Source organism: Leguminivora glycinivorella, chromosome 18 (genome assembly GCF_023078275.1).
Source record: "Leguminivora glycinivorella isolate SPB_JAAS2020 chromosome 18, LegGlyc_1.1, whole genome shotgun sequence".
In the NCBI taxonomy this organism is placed as follows: Eukaryota; Metazoa; Arthropoda; class Insecta; order Lepidoptera; family Tortricidae; genus Leguminivora; species Leguminivora glycinivorella.
The window spans coordinates 1,306,044-1,327,843 of record NC_062988.1 but is presented as its reverse complement, the minus strand read 5'-3'; the positions used below and the strand labels follow the sequence as shown (position 1 = coordinate 1,327,843).

At 36.3% G+C, this 21,800-nt stretch overlaps 2 protein-coding genes across 4 annotated transcripts in view; one reads left to right on the top strand and one right to left on the bottom strand.

Moving 5' to 3' along the window:
• LOC125235733 (prothoracicostatic peptide-like) overlaps positions 1-21,800 on the bottom strand; it is a 316,691-nt gene that overhangs the window by 142,175 nt on the left and 152,716 nt on the right. The window lies entirely within an intron of this gene.
• LOC125235735 (acyl-CoA (8-3)-desaturase-like) overlaps positions 14,457-21,800 on the top strand; it is a 193,320-nt gene continuing 185,976 nt past the window's right edge. For both annotated transcript variants that reach the window (XM_048142312.1, XM_048142311.1), the window contains exon 1: positions 14,457-14,629. In XM_048142312.1, coding sequence (XP_047998269.1) covers positions 14,596-14,629 — 34 coding nt within the window. In that variant the 5' untranslated portion in view covers positions 14,457-14,595. The remainder of the gene's footprint in view (positions 14,630-21,800) is intronic.

The following is a 21,800-nucleotide window of genomic DNA, read 5'->3' as shown; positions in this document are numbered from 1 at the left end:
AAACATGAGTCCATTCGTCCCACTGCAGCCGCTGCGAGGATTGAGGCCGTCTCCGAATTGGGTTGGCTTTCATTTCAATCATGGCTGACCTCTTTACTTTAGGACTTATGAAGTACCTACTAGCTATTGCCCGCGGCTTCGCTCGCGTTAGAAAGAGACAAAAAGTAGCCTATGTCACTCTCCATCCGTTCAACTATATCCACTTAAAAAATCACGTCAATTCGTCGCTCTGTCTTGCCGTGAAAGATGGACAAACAAAAAGACACACACACTTTCCCATTTACAATATTATAGTATGGATTGATTAACTGTATCTTAAGTAAATTGACGATATCAAAATCTAAAGTTTTTTTGAATGGTTATACCTAACCCATATCTATCTAGATCTAAATAACATACATGCAATCACGCCTGTATACCATAAAGGGGTAGGGAGAACACATGAAATTACACAAGTTTCAGTGCCATTCTTGGCAAACAAGGAATTGAAAAATAACGAAAATTGTGGCAGTAACAGGTTGCCAGCTTCTCGCCCACGCCACAATTTAACGCATATACCACAGTCGACTTCTACGACACCCACGGGAAGAAAGGGGGTGGTGAAATTCTTAACGCGTCACCCCATGGGCAATCTAAATAGCAGCGTAACAAAATTACATTAAACTAGACGATGACTTCTGGGTTCAATTATGGTGTGGACGATATTCTAGCAATCTGACTTTACGATATAACAATTTTGTTTTCTTTCAACCTCTTAATTGCTAAGAGTGACACTGACAGTTTCAGTTGCTCTGCCTACTCCTTTAAGGAACACAGACGTGAGTTTATGTATTAGAGCATTTCTTTTTTTTTGCCATTTTTTTTGTTTTGATTTTTTTAAGGAATTTTAGGTCAATTGTACTCAGAATCACGAGTACTATCAATCTCACTGGGAGACAAAAAGTGTCCCAGAATTTCCATACATTTTTGTTACTTTCCTCTTTTGTTACCCCACACAACATGTATGGACAATGGTAACAAAATAAGAAAAAATCGTATGGAACAATTTTTTAACTACTATTTAGGATTGAAGAAGCTAGTGATTCTGAGTAGAGAAATACCATTTTTTTTTTCGTAAATATCACATTTCATAAAAGTGGAGAAAAATAAGAAATGCTCATTAAGCTAGACTTATTGACAAAATTAAATTAATTACGAAGGTTATACGATTATAACAAATATAGTAAAATCTTACACAGATTGACTGAGTCCCGGTAAGCTCAGGAAGGCTTGTGTTGTGGGCACCCAGACAATATAATATTTCTAATGGCAAAGTTTTTCGTAAACTATTACCTTATCGTTTTGTAAACTTTATTTTGAAACTTGGACAGAGAAAGACTTTCCCCAGCTAGCCACAGCTGTTCATTAGTGCCTAAAACTTCCGACGGAACCATAAAAACTTGCACCACTACACCTTGCGCAAACTGGACGGTTTGACAAACTTCGGCGCGGAAAATTGATCCAGTTTTTGCTAATTTGAATGTAAGTAGTGAACTTCTCTGAGATCTGAGCCAGCCGGCATATTATGCTTCCAATTTTATCACATAACCAGGTGGATAAAGTATCCGTCACGCTTTGTCAAGTATGTCAGTGTGAGAGTGACAGATGTCTTATCCTCGTGGATAAGTGGTAAAATTGGAAGCATAATACGCCGACTTGATGAGTTATTGATGTTTTAAAATACATTACCTACTTCGCTAGCTTTTTTCGGAATGCTCCATACAACTCCCCCCTCCCCCTTTTTAAGAAGGCGGGGGGGTTAGAAAGAAACTAAAAGTAGCCTATGTTACTCACCATCCCTTCAACTATCTCCACTTACAAAAACCACTTGCAATTATTTCAATTTCTATTTTTTTCCGGCTCTGGACGGAGGTTTTACCTATATGACATTTATTTCAGTATTCTAAAACATCAAAGAATCATGTTAAAAATTCGAAAACGAAACGAAGCATTAAAGCCCGCGTAATTTTCAATCAATCAATCAATATTTATTGCACCATGGTAAATATACAAAAGATGTTACAATTAGGTAGTACATGCAGTCTATCATGGACCCTATATAAGGGTATAGCAAACATTTCCTTAAGCTAAGTTTAATCAATTATTAAATTATCTTGTGTACAGTACAGAAATATATATTGTTGTAAAATACCAAATTCATATGTTTAAACCCATATTCCCAAATCGAATCCCACAATACCCACGGCGCTGAAATGAAATTCTTAGCCCGTCGCCACTCGTCTTTCAAACACTACGCGACATGTCACGCCATGGCAATCGATATCATATATGTCAATTAAGTATTTTTTGCTGTCGCGATTACTTATCATCATGACACTATAATTAATAACACACATACAACGTGTTTTTATTGATTTCCGTTTACTTTAAGGGGAGTTCCTTTAGGTCAATTCATTTTTCTAAGAAAGTAGTGTTATCGAGCTACCTATTTAAAATTTAATGACTCAATAAGTTACGGCCTATAGAACTACCTAGTATTATTTATTATGACATTTGCCGCAAGATACTTGATATTAACTTTAATAACTATAACACTTTAAATTCTCGCGTTTTGAACACATTTTTAAAAGTCATCACGGACACGGACACAAACTACAAACGACATGTCGAATTTTACGGGAAACAAAGAAACACGGTGTATAAAAGGCAGGAAAGGCCCTCCTGACAGCCTCGGGTCATCGCATGCCTATTTATATGCATTATCGACCCTTCACCCACGGAGGAATTGATCGGCCATTTTTATAGACTTGAAATACTGGTGACGTCGGTATTTCAGACTGTTCTAGAAATCTAGATAATACGTCATGCAGATTACGCAGATATACCCGTACATATATACAGTGTGTAAGCCCTATAACGGCGATAAATCAAACCAGCGGGAGTAGCACACTAGTCGAATAAATTTTATCGTATCGGTGCGTCCCTATCGCACTTACAATTACAAATGGTGCGAAAGGACGGCCTAGCTGACGTTATGTCGTTTATAATACGACCAAACTTGCCTACCAGAATTCTTTAGTGTTATCAATAATTAGGAGAGGTGTTTTTATGTGTCCCGTGTGGTGACGGGTTAAGAATTTCACCACCCCCTTTCCTGCCGCGGGTGTCGTAAAAGTCGACTGTGGGATATGGGTTAAATTGTGGCGTAGGCGAGAGGCTGGCAATGTCACAATTTGTATTTCTTTCAACCCCTTTTTGCCAAGAGTGGCACTGAAACTTAGTAGTTCATGTGCTCTGCCTACCCCTTTATGGGATAAGGGTGCGATTATATGTATGTGTTTTAAAGTTTTAATTTTCACCCCATAATTAATTATTATCTCAGTAGCAAAGTATACTGTAAAAAAATATCGAAAAAGTCTAACGTAGGGTTGAAAATTTGCCATAAGTACATTAAGTAATTTTTTAGAAAGCATGTTTGAGAGAAGTGAATTCCCGATATTCTATAATGAATAAGGTTAATCCATACTAATATTATAAATGAGAAAGTGTGTGTGTCTGCTTGTTTGTCCGTCTTTCACGGCAAAACGGAGCGACGAATTGACGTGATTTTTTAAGTGAAGATGGCTGAAGGGATGGAGAGTGACATAGGCTACTTTTTGTCTCTTTCTAACGCGAGCGAAGCCGCGAGCAAAAACTAGTGATGTCATAATTATGTTAACTAGAGTGGACACTTAACAATATTCTTACCACTAGGTTGCAGCACGAATTCCAATAGGTACAGTCACCAGACGGGGCACGCAAAAGATCTGAACACCCCTTATCTCCTTGATAATGGGCCATTTATTTTTTAAAAGTTGTCCACCCCACTTTTTTTGGATTTAATAATTTTATGTGGTTTCCACTCAGAATCGTTAGCTCTTTCAATCCTAATAGGAGAAAAAAGTGCCCCAACGTTTTTTCCTATTCCGTTACCATTTTTTCATACATTTTGTATGGCGGTAACGGAATGGAAGGTTTGAAAAATGTATGGAAATCTTGGGATATTTTTTTCTCCCATCAGGATCAAAAGACCTCGCGATTCTGAGTATGAATCGCGTAAAAAATAGCCATGTTACAAAAAAAGTGGGGTGGACAACTTTGAAAAAAATGGCCCTAATGGAGGCATGTTCAGATATTTGTAGCACCTTGACCGTGACGATATATCTGATGACGACTGTACTCGAATTAATGAAGGGCAGAGTCACTTACCTGAAAAGAAACAATAAAACATTAGTATTCATTTATCATCTTCTGAAAATAGGTCATTGTTGTTCTAAACAATGCGCAGAAAGTCAGCTATTTTTTTTATGGGGTAAGTCGCAAACGATCAGGCAGGTCGCCTGATGGTAAGCGATCACTATGGACACCCGAAACAACAGAAGTGTTGGAGGTGCTTCGCCTACATTTAAGATGGGTGTACGCTCTTTTCTTGAAGGTTTGAAGGCCGTATCGGTTCGGAAATACCGCAGGTGACAATTCATTCCACATCCACAGTTTAGCTGTGTGGGACCGGAGCTCATACTAATAAACCTTTAAATATGAGGTAATGTCAAAAATACACTCTGTATGTTGTGTGTGTACATTTTTCCACCTTATTACAATGAGTTAAGATAAAGAAATGTACACATACTTATTTATTTGTGAACTCGACTGATGTATTTAAAGTCACTTACGGCTCGAACGCGATAATACATACATACATACAATCACGCCTGTATCCCATAAAGGGGTAGGCAGAGCACATGAAACTACTAAAGCTTCAGGGCCACTCTTGGCAAATAAGGGGTTGAAAAAAAACGAAACTGTGGCATTGCAGTGACAGGTTGCCAGCCTCTCGCCTACACCACAATTAACGCGATTATAATATTTTCCCTTTTTGATCCCCGACGCAAAAACGACGGGGTGTTATAAATTTGACGTGTCTGTCTGTGTGTAAGTCTGTCTGTCTATCTGTTAGTCTGTCTGTCTGTGTCATCGTAGCTCCCGAACGGATGAACCGATTTAGATTTAGTTTTTTTGTCTGAAAGCTGAGTTAATCGGGAGTGTTCTTAGCCATGTTTCATGAAAATATGTCGCGGTCGGGGCTTTTTTAAAAATTTTAATTTTGTAGTTATTTCCACGTTATTGATTGGAAGTAGTTTAAAAAATAAGTTTCAATTCTCATTGCTTTCAGGACTTTACTAGTAGTACTTAACGTAAGGCTTATCGATTTGATTGAATTATTTAGCATCCCCATCAGTGCAGTGCACCGCTATGTGTGACAGAAAAAGCGACTATTGAGTTTTATATTCATTTAGATTTAGATGTACTACACAAAGGATACAAATACTACAAGCATTAGTGTAAAGACGCGCTTTGGCAGTGCGTGCTTAATGCGTTTAATTCAAGATTAATCATTTTAATCAGAGAAAATTTCACATATCCTTGGTACAATGCCTCAAGGGCCTATTTTAGACATTAGCTAGCTTTTAAGCTTAGCCTTAGTTTCTTAATTTTCTTATATAATTAAGTATGTAAATATGTTCATGTAAATAAATATAAAAAAAAGTCAGTGTAACCATAAATTAAATATAACAAGATCATATCATCCCATACATTAAAATGCGACCGCCTAAGACCGCGCTTACACTCCACCACACATAGATGGCGCCACAAAAAACAATGTCTTGTAGCTTTCGATTATACTTGTAGATGGCGTTAAGTGTCACTTTTGACATAGATTTACGGCTCGGAATTGACACTTAATGCCAATCTACAAATAATCGGTGGCAACAAGGCATTTTTTTGTGGCGCCATCTATGTGTGGTGGAGTGTAAGCGCGTTCGTAGACGGTCGCATTTTAATGTATGGGATGGTATGATCTTGTTATATTTAATTTATGGTGTAACACAATATGAGCGACCATCTCCGTGTGGGTCAATAACTTGATTTAGATTTAGATTAGATTTAGATTTATTTATTTCATAATATAAAATTACATTATAAATTATTCTACCTTAATCTATAAGAATTTATATTATGATCGTCGAGTATGATTTTTAATGAAATATCAATTACAATTATAATTTGATACTAATTTTAAAAATATAACAATAATGATTTATATATAAAATTTTTTACATAAAAAGGAAAAAAGAAAAAACAAGGTATCTCATAATGATCGTCAAACTAAAATTAAAATACAATAATGGATTACAGTCAATTTATATTACATGTCATTTCCATATACTCATTTACAGAATATAATGGATTTTCCAATAAAAAGATTTTCAATTGGCGTTCAAAAGTTTCGTCAGATGTTTCTGTTCGCAATTTCGCGGGTAGTCGTTCGTAGTATGTCGGTCCAATCACTCTCGGGTTCTTTACTGAAAGCGCCATGCGACGCGGCACTGTTCGCAATCTCCCTGTGGACCGAATTTGTTTCCCGGAAACTTCAACGCGCTTGAACATCGAGAAATTGTTTCTCACAAACATTACTACTTGGAAGAGGTAAAGTGAGTAATGTGTCATTATACCGTTCTGTTTGAAGAGCTCCCTGCACGGATGTCTAGTTTGTACTCCGGTTAGTAGTCGTACCGCTCGTTTTTGAAGGATTAAAACTCGCTTCGCATCCGTGGAGTTTCCCCAAATCAACGTCCCGTAAGATATTAGCGAGTGAAAATTTGAGAAATATACAGCCTTCAGTGCTTTTCTCGATGGTATCTTGTGACTGGTATAGTCAATACGAATTACCCCGCATGTCTGGGTGCGCAAGCGCTCACGATACAGCTATGGTCAATGCAGCTAGCTATCTCTATCGCTCTTCCGTATTGGGGCGACAGAGCCAGACTACCTTTCGATCGGCATCTAGTGTCAACGATTGTCATTTATCGTCAGCGGCAAGAGTAACGCCGTGGCTTGCGTGGGCGACGGTCGCGCGACGGCGATGCGACGCATACGAAATCAAACCTTATCGATATGGAAGTATGAGACGCGACGGCGAAGGTCGCGCGACCGTCGCCCACGCAAGACACGGCGTAACATGAGTCACAATTTTATGGCATGTTCCATTTATTCTTGATGCAAGTTCAAGTGATCATCTATCTCTAAATAACTGTTACTTTCCCGATATATGCATGGATCCTTTCATTTCAAATCAAATCAAATCATTTATTCGTGATAAACAAGATACAACACATATAAAACAATACAAGAATATTCAAAAGATACAAGAAAAATGAATAATTAAAAAAAAAAACACATTGATATACCTAGTCGTTCACCACGAAATGGTCCCGCCTCAGCGTAATGCTAATCACAGGGTCAGCACTGATCTTCCGGCGAGACCATTTGTGTGCCACGGACGCATGATAATTTCATCATAATTTGCAGCTGTAGTTCAAATAAACATTCAATGAAGTCGTGACTCACGTTACTTTTAATTGGATTCACCCATCTCCTTTCTTTTTATATCTGTGGTTACAACCAAAAATTACATTATCCGTGACGTTTTCGCTATCGAGTTGTATTCTAAAACTCACGGTAAATGCTCTTATTGTCGAACTATTCAGACCCAAATCACGTGTCCCGCACGCACTGGTAATTCCATTACGCACACAATTATTGAAGGATTATGGATAGGGATTGCCGGTCCGGCGGATCCGGTCATCCGGCCGGATCCGGCACCTTATAGGCCCAACCGGTAACCACATCTGTTAACATAAATAAATCACAACATTTCGTGTCATTTTAAATGACGTAAAAGCGACAAATGAAAGGTAGCGTGGAGCATAAAAAAACACAAATGAAAAAGATGTACAGTACTCGTAGATTTATTACTTTTTTATTGTGATAATATATGTATATGGAAGAGAACGTGCTAAATATGCTTCAAGATGCGATCACGACATATTATGAATTGTTATGAGTCGAAATAGCTCTACCAAAACGTCATAGATCTCGGTGCTTTCCGAAAGGATCATTTCATTGAAATGATCAAGTATTAGACTTACATAATATTATATTGACCGGGATATAGACCATGATTACCTTTTTGATTTTTGTCGAGCTCCCGATATTTCGACGCAGTTACATGCATCATGATCACGGTCTATATCCCGGTTAAAATAAGTCTAATAATGAAAATAACCGTGAATCATTAAAAACTCTTATCATCAAGTACGAGCCCCAATGCAAATGATATCGTCTAGTATGAAAAAAATATTATGTCCTAACTTCGACCTCAAAATTCAGGATGAATTAGATGATTAGTAGAACATGTAACCTAAAAACAAGAGAGCTTATAATGCATATTTTATTTATTCAAAACATAAATTAACAATTTTCCTCACTAGTAAACAAAAAAACATAATTTCACCAAATGTAACACTCGCAAAAATGTTCGTCTTCAGCGTAGCCGATGCAGAAAAGAACAACTACCACTTGGTGGCGTCACCTTTTGCATCTAAAACGGCCTTAATTCTGAGCGGCATTGTATCTACCAACTGTCTATACTCCTCAGGGGTTATTCCATTCCAGACACCCACAAGTTTCTCCTTAAAATCAGCTTTGGATTTAGAAGGATCTTTTCGCAACTTTTTCTTCATTTACCACTACAAAGTTTTTATGGGAGACAAGTCTGGACTGCTGGATGGCCATGATATGGTAGGAATTTGTTTTTGTTTCAGCCACTCCATCGTTGTCTTGCCAGTATGACATAAGGCACCATCTCGTTGAAAAGTAAATCCATTTATATACTTGAACTTTCTTATAGACGGTAGTGAACTCTATTCCAAGATGCTTTTGTATTTCTCTGCATTGACGGTTCCATCTATAAATTGCAGACATCCCACACCCTGTGCCGACATACATCCCCAAATCATTTAAAGATGCTGGAAACTACACCTTGCGTTCAAGACAGTCTTTGTGAAATGCATCTCCTTTATCTTGAATGACTTTACTTCGTTCATCGCCAACTATGACCTCAAATTTGGATTTGTCGCTCCATATTATTTTTCGCCACTGATCGGCAGTCCAGTTTCTGTACTTTTGTGCAAATTTCAACCTGTTAGTTTTCTGCTTTTGAGTAAGTAATGGTTTCTGTTTAGCGGTGTGAAAACCGAAGCCCATTATTTTCATTACTGTTTTTCAGGTATCGACTGAAATGTTTATTTTGATCGCGTCATGCCATAGTTAGGTAAGTTCTCCTGCTCTTGCATGACGATTTTTCCTGATGATGCTCCTCAAAATCCTGTTTTCTCTTTGGCAGTTATTCTTCGACGGCCAGATTTATTTAAACAGGAGACGGTTCCGTATTTTAGTTAATGCAGGATGATTGTATGCGCCGTAGATCTTGGCAAAAAAAGGTCTTTGGATATTTTGGAACGTAGATTTGCCGCTATTGTTACTGGAAATTATAATTTTCCTCACTGATTCAGGCACCGACTTACCTCTTGCTATTTTGGTATAAAAATGTTGTAGAATAATTATATTTTTTACAGAATTTACCTTTTTATGTAGCCGTATATCATATCAGACGACTTATAATATTATTAATTCAATTTAAAATATTATTGTATAATATTAATCTTACTAAACTATTTTTATTTTAAATAGACGACCTATTATGCCTCAAATATGAACTAGGCGTATTTTTTTGCTTTAGATATTTATTTTTATGATATGATTATATTAAAACATATAACATTAGGTCATTTTGTACGGCGCAAGATTAAACTAGTTTTAATGGCTTAGTGTGTCGTGTATTCCATTTATCATCAAAGTCAATCTGGGTTTAAATACCAGTTTCGGAATTCATTAAAAGCTCTCGTCAAACACGTTTGAAGGTTATGAAATTTAAGTAATTATGTTTCCGGTACAATAGTGACATTTTAACTCAGATTTCAAATTCGGTTTTACTGTCAAAATTACGTTACAATGTTAGACTTTTTACTGCTAAGTTTTATTTTATTGTTTTAAAATTTAATATCTCATCAAAAACACGAATACCTACCTACAAATCCATAATTTAAGTATTTTTAACATCCGTATAATACTGGGGACGCTATTGCTATGTCTTGTATGGGAACCCTGCATTTTATGATTAAGCACTGAGACTTGGCACAGTTGTTCATTGGGTGGCCCTGAGTAGATAAAGATCGGGAGGCATCGAGAGCCCCCCTTAATTTAGGAGGGAGGAGGGGGTGAAGGCTGGCGCCTCCGCGCTTTCTTTGAAACCATATTTCTCTAAAACTATACAAAATAGGGCATGCGATATATCATTTTCGGATAAATGAAGGACGAGGAATTCATTTTTGGAACAAAAAAAATGTATTTTAGAACAAAAATACAAAATAAAATGGGAAAATCTGAAAACGAGATTTTTTTTTATACATATTATTGCACATTTTATGAAAACTGTAATGGTTTTTTCTAAATAAAAAATATTATTTAATAGCTACATTTATCTAGTTTTAGAAAATGTATAATTTGTTATAGAAATATATTATACGACGAGTGATAAAAAATAATTTACATCGCCCGATAGGGTGATTTGAATGCTCATTTCAATAAGTTTTGTCAATGATTTCAGGTATAATCACTATTTTTAACACACGAAAGCCGTAATCATTGTATTTTATGGCTATTTTAGTGATTAATGTACTTAAAATAAAAAAAATACAAAAATTAAAAAAAAAAAAAATGTGATAACTTTTTTTATAACATTATCCTATTTTGTTCTTTCTATACAATATATATCTAAAAGCAATAAATATGAATGAAAAGCCACATTTATGTAGTTTATAAAAATATATAGTTTGTTATATAAATATATTACGAAACGCGAGATAAAAAATAATGAAAGTGACGTGGCAGGGCGATCTTGATGTACGGTACGGGTCAGCTTGTATGATTCGATGAGGTGAGGTAAAGGTACTCAAAGCTCTCAAAAAGTGTAGTTATTTTAGAGTAATTCAAATTAAACAACATACTCCTATATAGTCTGAATTTAACTATTTATATTACATGAAATGATCGATTGATATGATAGGTCAGATATATACATCTGATCCTAATACATCTTGTGAAATAGTAGTTATCTATATGATTTGCATAATTTATGGATAATTCTTACTTGACATATTTATTATTCCAGATCTGCGTCCTGTACTTTGGTTAACGAGTGCCGAAAATAGTTATTAACCAAAAAAGACCGCCAAATTAACAGCATTTCACCGACAAAAGCTGCCTTGCACCATTTTTGTAAGGGTTATAGGTATATCAAGGTGTCCATTTATGGGGTCAACTAAACCCAATTCAAAATTTGCCATTATTTGCTACTTGTGGCTGGACGAAAGTCTGTAACAATTGGGATTTGGGAGCCTACTTGCCCGCAACGTTGCCTGTTGCTGCAGAAACATGCCTCGAAATTGTCGGATGCAGGTGTAATAAAAAACAGTGCCGCGTAAGGTGCAACCGTAAAAAAAGACTTTTTAAATTAAATGTTCGGAGCTGATGTGCTTATGCAGTGGATGTTGTGATATATACATAATTAAATTCAGACTATTCATGTTGTTTTATTTGAATAACTCAAAATAGCTACACTTTTTGAGAGCCTTGAGTACTAGCCCCGATACACATGTTTTCGTCTAGTCAGACCATTTTTTGAGGTTCTCCTTTGTACAAAAGCAATGTCTTAGTTCAAAAATCATTAATGTTTAATGCTAATACGAATCTAGTTTATTTTTTATGGCACTATTGCGCAATAACTAACTATCATTGATACTGAAAGGAAGAATATGACGATTTTTATTTTATCTTTTATGGATGGGTAAAACCGATTTAAGGGGGCCCAAAGGAAGTAACTAAATTCTGCTAGTAAACTAAAAAATCTTCAAGCCTATGCATGCAGAACTGCTTTAGGAGAGGAGAACGTGATTAAGACATTTTTTTTGCAATATAAGTCACATGCAATTTTATTTTACAATCAAAATAAACTATATTATAGGACTTTTACAATTTTCTGTACTGGGTCGTGATATACCTACATGTGTAAACGTTATTAGAATAAGTATATTTCTGTATTACTAGACGAACTCCACTGCATAGCGGGTAGTACCTTTACCGTACCTCACCTCATCGAATAATGCAAGCTGACCCGTACATTAAAATTTTCATTTTCATTATTTTTTATCTCGCGTTTCGTAATATATTTATATAACAAACTATATATTTTTATAAACTGTATAAATGTGGCTTTTTATTGATATTTATTGCTTTTAGATATATATTGTGTAGAAAGAACAAAATAGGATAATGTTTAAAAAAAATTATCACATTTTTAATATTTTTTAAAATTTTTGTATTTTTTTTTTATTTTAAGTACATTAATCACTAAAATAGCCATAAACTACAATGATTACGGCTTTCGTGTGTTAAAAATAGTGATTATACCTGAAATCATTGACAAAACTTATTGAAATGAGCATTCAAATCACCCTATCGGGCGATGTAAATTATTTTTTATCACTCGTCCTATAATATATTTCTATAACAAATTATACATTTTCTAAAACTAGATAAATGTAGCTATTAAATAATATTTTTTATTTAGAAAAAACCATTACAGTTTTCATAAAATGTGCAATAATATGTATAAAAAAAAATCTCGTTTTCAGATTTTCCCATTTTATTTTGTATTTTTGTTCTAAAATACATTTTTTTTGTTCCAAAAATGAATTCCTCGTCCTTCATTTATCCGAAAATGATATATCGCATGCCCTATTTTGTATAGTTTTAGAGAAATATGGTTTCAAAGGAAGCGCGGCGGCGCCAGCCTTCCCCCCCTCTTCCGTCCTAAATTAAGGGGGGCTCTCGATGCCTCCCGATCTTTATCTACTCAGGGCCACCCAAGGAACAACCTGTGCCAAATCTCAGTGCTTAATCATAAAATGCAGGGTGTTGTGCAATAGCGTCCCCAGTATAAAAAAACTAGATCTGGTGTTGCCGGATCCGTCCAAAATCCGGCCTTTAAATCGATCCGTTTTGCAATCCCTAATTAAGGCCTCTCGAACACGTACAATACAATTCAATGCCAGATGTATTGGCTTTGTGAGGAGCTTAATCCTTCTGTTTCTTGGAAATGATGTGAGGGGAATAATTACATGTCTTTAAGCTAGGAAACCTAGGAAATTGGTCACGTGGTACCCTAGTTATGCTGTTATGCTGAAATGGTTAGGTTACCTAGATATTAACTATGTGTGCGAATGAGTGCCATTGATTGTATGGAATGTCAAACATTAATGCTAATTGCGGCCGGTGATTTTGACTTCATAAGATTAAACAGAAATGCCCACAAAATGAGGGCACTACCAGTTTTTTTTTTTTATGGGAAAGGAGGCAAACGAGCAGACAGGTCGCCTGATGGTAAGATCACCGCCGCCCATGGACACCCGAAACACCAGAGGTTAGTAGAGTTATGCACCTATTAGCGAATAGGTAGTATGTAACATGAATGTGAATAAATATCAGTCGATATTATGTTAGCAATTTCGCTTTCTTAAGCAAAAAAAATATAAATATTGAGATAGACAAAACTTTGCTTAAGTTCCTCAACAATAATTAGTAGGATCAAACAGGTATTTCATATATTTATTATGTATGGTTTAAGTATTTTTAAATATTTATTTTTCGCAAACTGTACACGCACACACAGCTATATCTTACACACATAAGTATTTTACTTATAGAACAAAAAACCAGCTGTTCGACTTGTGTGTTTGTCCATGCCAAAAGAGTCGTATGCTTCACGTGTAAGGTCCGACGTAAATATCAGAAATTGCAACTAATATTCTGATAATAATAAAATTCATAATGCTGTCGCTTTTTGTGGGGGCCCATCTTGTGCGGACGAGTCACCGTCTGCCGTAAATAGAATTGCATAACCGTTTTATTAGGCAGACGTCCGGTTTTTTATCCCATAGCCTAGTATGTAGCCTAGCCTAGTCCATCACTTTCATCCACCCAGTTCATTTTAGATTCCATTAACTTTCAAATGGTCCTTACATCCTGGCGGGTGTTGCCTCTGCGTGTATCCCATGATACTCATGTACCCCTTACATTTCATTAAAGTGTCAAAAGGGCCTCTACGCGTTGGCTTCGGCCCCGCGCACGCCTCCCAAAGGTCCAGAACACCATTGTTTCGTGATGGGAAATAAATTCATAATAATAATTCATAATATTTTTTTAATAATTTATTCTGATAACGGTCCGTATTGCTTGGAATGTGTCATTTACGCAAACCAATCGACGAAGCACGTCACAAAACTTTAAATACAGCATCTTTTTTCACCAATTGGTTTCGGCAAACAGTGAATTGGTGAGCGGCACATGTGTCCCGTATTTGCGTTTGCGTGCATGACAAACAGCGCTGTTTGGTTTGCTTCAGTTACATACCCGCCGCGGACCTATTTTTATGTTTAATTTATTTCTCGTTTGTTTTTTCATTATTTTTTTAAACGTGCGCTGTATAAGGGCTAATAGACAACAGTTTTTTTAAAGAATTGAAACTTATTGAAAATGCTGGTTTATCTGCTGCTCTTTTTAGTAAACGGTGAGTTTTATTAAGAATTTACAGATTTAACGATTTTAGATATTTTACAAATAATTTATTTTAATTATAAAATCGTAAATAATTCAGCTTTATATTTAGTAGAATTACATGTAATATTACAGGTAGTATAGTAATAAGATTCGAACTATTTTTTTACAATCTGTTGTAATATTTTATTAAATAAATCCTTAAAAATAAGTAGGTATGCTTAAAATGTGCCAAAGAAAGTCGATTGTTTTACGGGTGAGTCCTTCGCCTCTAGATTAATTATTTTCATCACACAAATTTAAAAATCTATTTGAAATAATATACGTATTTCAATCGGAAATCGCAACAACTTTAAGATTTATGAATAAAATGTGGGAAACAATGCCTTGCAAAAAAAAATGAAAGAAAGAAAGAAGAAATTTATTCATAAAACGCTTAAATTCAGGAATTACATAGACAGTATGACTAATTTATTGCTAAGCGTCACTGAAAGGGTCTCCACTCAGCTTAATGTCAAGATACCACTAGGATCTAGACGCTGGTCTTCCGTGGATACCCTTCCGAGAGAATGAGACATGAGACGAGAAATGAGACACCTGTGTATCAATATAGGCTCCTTATTTTTTCCTGTCGTATTTATGACAATCGGTCCTAAGCCTTTAAACCATTTTTACATAATCGAAGCATTCCGTCGCTGTTCATTCGGCCTAGCCAAAAAGTCGTCGGCGCTACGATTATCGAATCACAGTCTATAGCTCTCTCACGCCACTACCACGATAGTACTATTTATTATACTGTGCCACTACAGAGTACCTACGTAGCCATATGCGTAAACGAAAAAGAGGATCGAGTATTATAGAGAGTTACTGTCCAAGTAAAATGTGTAATCACAGTGCATATAGACTACCATCACTCGACACAAGCTTAAAACTTTTGAACCTCAGTTTTGACAATTTGGCCCATATTCTTAGTCAAATATTAATATTAGCGCCATCTAACCGAGCGTTCCCCAAAGTTGTAACACCATCTAGGCGACCGTACCTTTTTCTGTATGGTACTGAGGTACGTTGTTTTCTTAGACTTTATCTGTCTATACGGAGTTATATATGTCTTTGGTAAACGATTAGAGTCAGACTGCGATTCGATCGCCATTCTAGCGTCAACAATTACGGCTGCATGAAGAGCTATAGCGAATTAGGGAGAGCTACAAAACGCTTACGAAGCGTAAGCGTTTGCGACGTTGGCTAGGCCCCTTGAATAAATGGTGTATTTTCGCTTTATTTACTTAAGCGACACAAACACTTGCTAAGCCTGCACGTTGCAAATATAATAAAATAAAGCGGCACAGTGTTTGTACTGTTTGACGCTCGATCGCGGTTATTAGAGTTCATAGCCTCAAATATTGGAATGTTTTTCATGTTTCTTAAATTATTAGCGATGGAATTTTTTTTTCTGATAGAGATGAAAAAGATAAACGAATAAAACTCCCGGTCGTTCGGAAGAGCCATAGAGTTAGCTACTATAACGTTATCATCGTAAGCGTTTGTGTGTGTGTCACGAAATGCTCACGATAATATCATTATAGTAGCTATCTCTCTCGCTTTTGCGTATTGGCGTGACAGAGCCAGACTACCTTTCGCGGCGTTTCGTACCCAAGCGTAGCGATGTGCAGTCTAAACTGGGTCCTTGTTTCATCCATCACATGATATCCGTTCGATAAATATTTGAAATATTAACCGTCGGCCCGCGTGACGTTTGCTGATTGGATAGGTTATATTACATATACCTACGTATAATTCTAGTATAGGAGTAAATATTTAAGTATAGTTGAAAAAATAAGAAAAACAACAGTTAAGTATTCATTGTTCACATTTTAGTCGTTCTACTTTTGTTGTATTGTATATACATTATTCCTGGGACATAATACTAAGCTGGATAGATTTTTCATCCCGAGACACCCCACATATTCAATTTCATCGAAATCGTTAGAGTCGTTTCCGAGATCTCCGCTGTATACATGTATATCGATACCTTTGGGTTCAATTGGCGTAAAGGACAAAATGCAGGTTTTCAGGAGAAGCAAAAAACAACTTTTTTTTAGAAAAATGTTTATATCTTTTTTGTTTTTTGACCTATATTTGTGACGTATATAGAAAAATATGTAGATTTTTAGTATCCTTAACCTAGTGTAGCACCTGTAGTGATAAACTAAACGGTTTAGAAGTTAGATGGTTGTAAAGGACATGTCAAAATGCTATGAACGTCCTTTACACCCACGATTTTTTTGAACAATTAGAGTTGATAGGGTCGTAAATGACGGTCTTAGATGATTTTTATACAAATTCGGGGCGTAAATGTAACCGGAATGGTACAAATGGCAACTGTTTTTAGCTTAGTTTACAATTGAAAAACTTGAAAAATTTATCAAAACGTAGTTAATATGCCATAGAATAGCCACAATAGTGTTACAGTGTATATTTATCTAAATTTTTAGCAAAGACAAAGAACAAGACTATTTTATACCCAGTTTTGCAATAAAGAAACAACATTTGCTTAAAAACTATCTAATATTTTGGAAAGTTATTATTTTAGTACTCGCCGCTGTCTCAACTCTCAATAAGTTACGCATTCAGTATTTAATTCTAGCAGGGAAACGCTTTCGTAGTTTAAGTAAATATAAAAACACTAATGGTAATCACGTAAACTTTAATCAGCAACTGTGAACAGTAGACTATATAATACGACAGTAATTTTAAGTCTAAAGTAGAAAGAAGTTCTAAGAATAACTAAGAGTTAAGTACCAATTTATAAACGCAAGTTAGGACGCGTATACAAACTGTGACCAACTAATAAATAATAGTAACTGTAGTCAAGACTACCTACTATGTTGATTCATATTTTTGATAATTTTAAAACAGAATATTGTTATTTAGTCTTTAACCTGTTAAATAAGAATAATCTTAATTATGAGTTCAATCCTAAAAATATTATAGTCAATGCTTTAAGTACCTTTGGGTACATAGCCAAGTCACCAAACGCTAAAGCTCATTCGCTAGCGAAACGCACCTGTTATTGTCGCACTAAATGTTAGTATAGTCTACTGTTAAAGTTTACTGCCGGCGTAGCTGAATGGCAATCGTCGACGCCAGACGCCGACAAAAATGCAGTCTGGTGCAATACGCAAGAGCGATAAAGATATATAGCTACGAAATAGATATTATCGTGAGCGTTTGTGCATTTGGGTACGTACCCTGATTACCATAGTGTTTTTTTTTAATTACCTACATCTCGTCACAGTATAATAATACTACGAAAGCGTTTCCCTGCTAGAATTAAAGGCTGAATGCGTAACCTATTGACTATTCAACAGCGGCGAATACTAAAAAAATAACTTTGAGCTTGTTGCCAAAGTATTAGTAGATCGTTTTTAAGCAAATATTGTTTCTTTATTACAAAACTGGATATAAAATAGTCTTGTTCTTTTTTGTTTCTAAGATAGCTTAGATAAATAATACACTGCATTAAACTAATGTCTATTCTATGCCATATTAAGTACGTTTTGACACATTTTTCCAGTTTTTAATTGTAAACTTAGCACAACATTTGTACCATTTCGGTTACAATTACGCCCCGGTTTTGTATAAAAATCATCTAAGACCGTCATTTACGACCCTACCAAATCATGGTTGTAAAGGACGTTAATAGCTTTTGACGTGTCCTTTACAACCATCTATCTTCTAAATCGTTTAGTTTATCACTACGGTTGTTACACTAGGTTAAAGATACTCGTAATCTGCACATTTTTCTTATACACGTCACAAATATATAGGTCAAAAAAACAAAAAAGTGGGTTTATCTTTCTCTTGGAAACCTGCATTATATGTCCTTTACGACAATTGAACCCAATGATATCGATTACAGTTGCGGATAAAATATTTTTAGTGCTGGTCGTAAAGGACGAAGAACAAAAAAACTTGTCCTTTACGCCCAACTTTACCACACTACTATAGAAAGTGATCCTTAAAAAGTAAGGACTTAAAGGGCAACAATATATATCAAGGTGACTTACGACTATATTTTTATTTGTAGATTTCCTTTACGACACAAATAATAATTTATAATTAATGACTTGATATTTACGCCCCTTCAGAAAAGCTATTTTTGCAAGTCCATAGTAGAAAATCTTGGTCGTAAAGGCAACTTTTTAAGAGATATCGAAATTTTATCGATCTACACAGATCGATAGCGCTTGAAATTCTGAACAAAACTGTATATATAACTCATTTTCGCCAAAATATCCTTTACGCCAATTGAACCCAGAGGTATCGATATAATTATAAAATAAATAAATATACCTACAAGAATTGCACGTGACGCTACAGGAGCGAAAATGATAAAATGGAAACCCCCCTTTCAATTTGGGAATTTTACTTAAATATACTAGTGTTATTAACTATATTTATCGAAAAATTAAATATCGAGAAATTATCCATTAAGAACAACTCAGTATATTCAGTTCATTCTCAGTATATTGCGAAAAAAAAATTATAAAATCGAGGTTCTGAAAGGTTGTCTGGAAGAGATCGCCCTAAAGCGATAAGACTGCCTGTTGTTACCTATGTTTAATTTGTTTTTGTTTCTTGTGCATTAGGTACTTGTAAACGGTTGACTGTTTCCTCCTTCAAAACTTAATAACTTGTAACGAAATTTGAGAATCTCAACAATGAAATAATCTGTGTCGAACCGATTAGTTTTTTTGGCTAATTGTTACCAATTTTGAATACCAAAACTTTTTTGCGCCATAATCAATAAGGCCGTTTTAGGAAATTTTTGATGGGCTCTAGCGTCTTTAAAAATAAGAATGTGAAAAAAATCAAAACGGTCAGACACGGATAAATCAGGGGGAAATAGTCGAGAGCGTTTGTATGGAGAATTGACCCCTCCTGTATCGTCTTAAAAATATTAGATATTATGGATGGAGCGGGTGGTGAAACATTTTCGTCGATACCTGCATATCAGCATAATAAACGGATGTACTTATATGAATTAAACAGTGTCTATACACTTGGATCGACGAGAAAGCGTAAACACGATGAAAATATCCGCTAATCCGCGGATTATCACCAACTCGCACGTTCGATAGGCATGAGGCTTCAACTCGATAAAAATGCTATAAACATAAGAATAAGAATAAGAATAAGAATAATTTATTTACCAAGAAAAGGAATAGCTACAATTTTATCATTTACTGTGACTTCCACACTAGGCAAAGCCTGTTTCGCGGAAGTCCGGTTACTTAAGATAGTTTAACAAAAATGATTCGGCTATTGACATACATTAAAAAGGAAAATCAAAAATGAAATGCTAAATGTAACAAAATCTAACAATTTGGGACTATATATACAATTTTATAAAAGCTAATTAATACATTTATGTACGATTTTTAGACTTTAGGCTACAATCTCTAAGCATGCATTACCTATAATAATAAATGAGTGTTGATTTTGTGTAAATGTGCAGTGTATAAGTGTGAGTGTAAAAACCTGTTAATATAGCCAAATATCGATGGTGACTGATCAAGTCCCAGAAATTCCATTCTCCTTACGTTATCCCGGCATTCGACCCTGGGTTCCGCATTAACAACTAATCCCGAGATTTTTGGCATAGGCACCACTCTTACGAGAGCGACGCTGCCATCTGACCCTCCAACCGGAAGGGTAACTAGGTGCTACCGATTTCATCACGATGTTTTCCTTCGCCGAAAAGCGACTGGCAAATATCAAATGACATTTCGTTTATAAGTTCCGAAAAACTCATTGTAATTTGTCTACCGCTTTTGGGAATAAATAATAATAAATAAAAAATAAATATTGCGGATACCATACACAGATCGACTTAGCCCCAAACTAAGCAAAGCTTGTACTATGGGTGTAAAGCGACGATATACATACATACTTAAACAGATAAATACTCATACATACTAAGTACATAGAAAACATCCATGACTCAGGAACAAATATCTGCGCTCATCACACAAATAAATGCCCTTACCTGGATTCGAACCCAGGGCCGCGGCTTAGCAGGCAGGGTCACTACCGACTGAGCCAGACCGGTCGTCAAAAATACAAACGTAAGTGTATGTAAATATTGCAATTATCTTTATCCCTTCGTATTCGTGGGATTATGAAGGTACCTATACCTTCCCACTATGTTACACGGTTTTCCTATTAGTGATACCTATTAGTAGGAAATTTAAATACAGATGAGATAACCCGGAACTGAGTACATTTATGGCCACAAAATAATAGGTTAACGGGTTCATTTTGTGACCGAGAGTGATATTATAATTGATGGAAATAGGTACTTGTAATGTTTATTATAGTTCGATGAAAATGCATTGTAAATCTAAATATATGTATAATATAAAAGAAGAAATTGACTGACTGACATATGACAGTCGAAACCGCTGGTTCTAGAGATTCCGAATTTGGCACGTAGGTTCCTTATAAGGTGTAGAGGAGCACTAAGAAAGGATTTTTCAAAATTCACCTCCTAAGGGGTTGAAATGGGGGTCAAAAGTTTGTATGGTAAAACACTATTAGATTAGTACGCGGGCGATGCCGCGGGAAAAAGCTAAGTAGTATTTAATAATTGGACCCTGATATTATACATATACTAGCTTTTACCCGCGGCTTCGCCCGCGTAATAAAAGTATTCTTATTCAAACGTTTACAAAAATAAGATTTTCATTTGGATCCGTAGGTTTCTATGTATGTAGGTACATTTATCCGCAATTATTTCGATTAAGGTGCAGCGGGGCATTATACTTCTACATGTATCCACTGAACACGCTTACCATATATATTCCCCGTCCCCGTCCCCGTCCCCGTCCCCGTCCCCGTCCCCGTCCCCGTCCCCGTCCCCGTCCCCGTCCCCGTCCCCGTCCCCGTCCCCGTCCCCGTCCCCGTCCCCGTCCCCGTCCCCGTCCCCGTCCCCGTCCCCGTCCCCGTCCCCGTCCCCGTCCCCGTCCCCGTCCCCGTCCCCGTCCCCGTCCCCGTCCCCGTCCCCGTCCCCGTCCCCGTCCCCGTCCCCGTCCCCGTCCCCGTCCCCGTCCCCGTCCCCGTCCCCGTCCCCGTCCCCGTCCCCGTCCCCGTCCCCGTCCCCGTCCCCGTCCCCGTCCCCG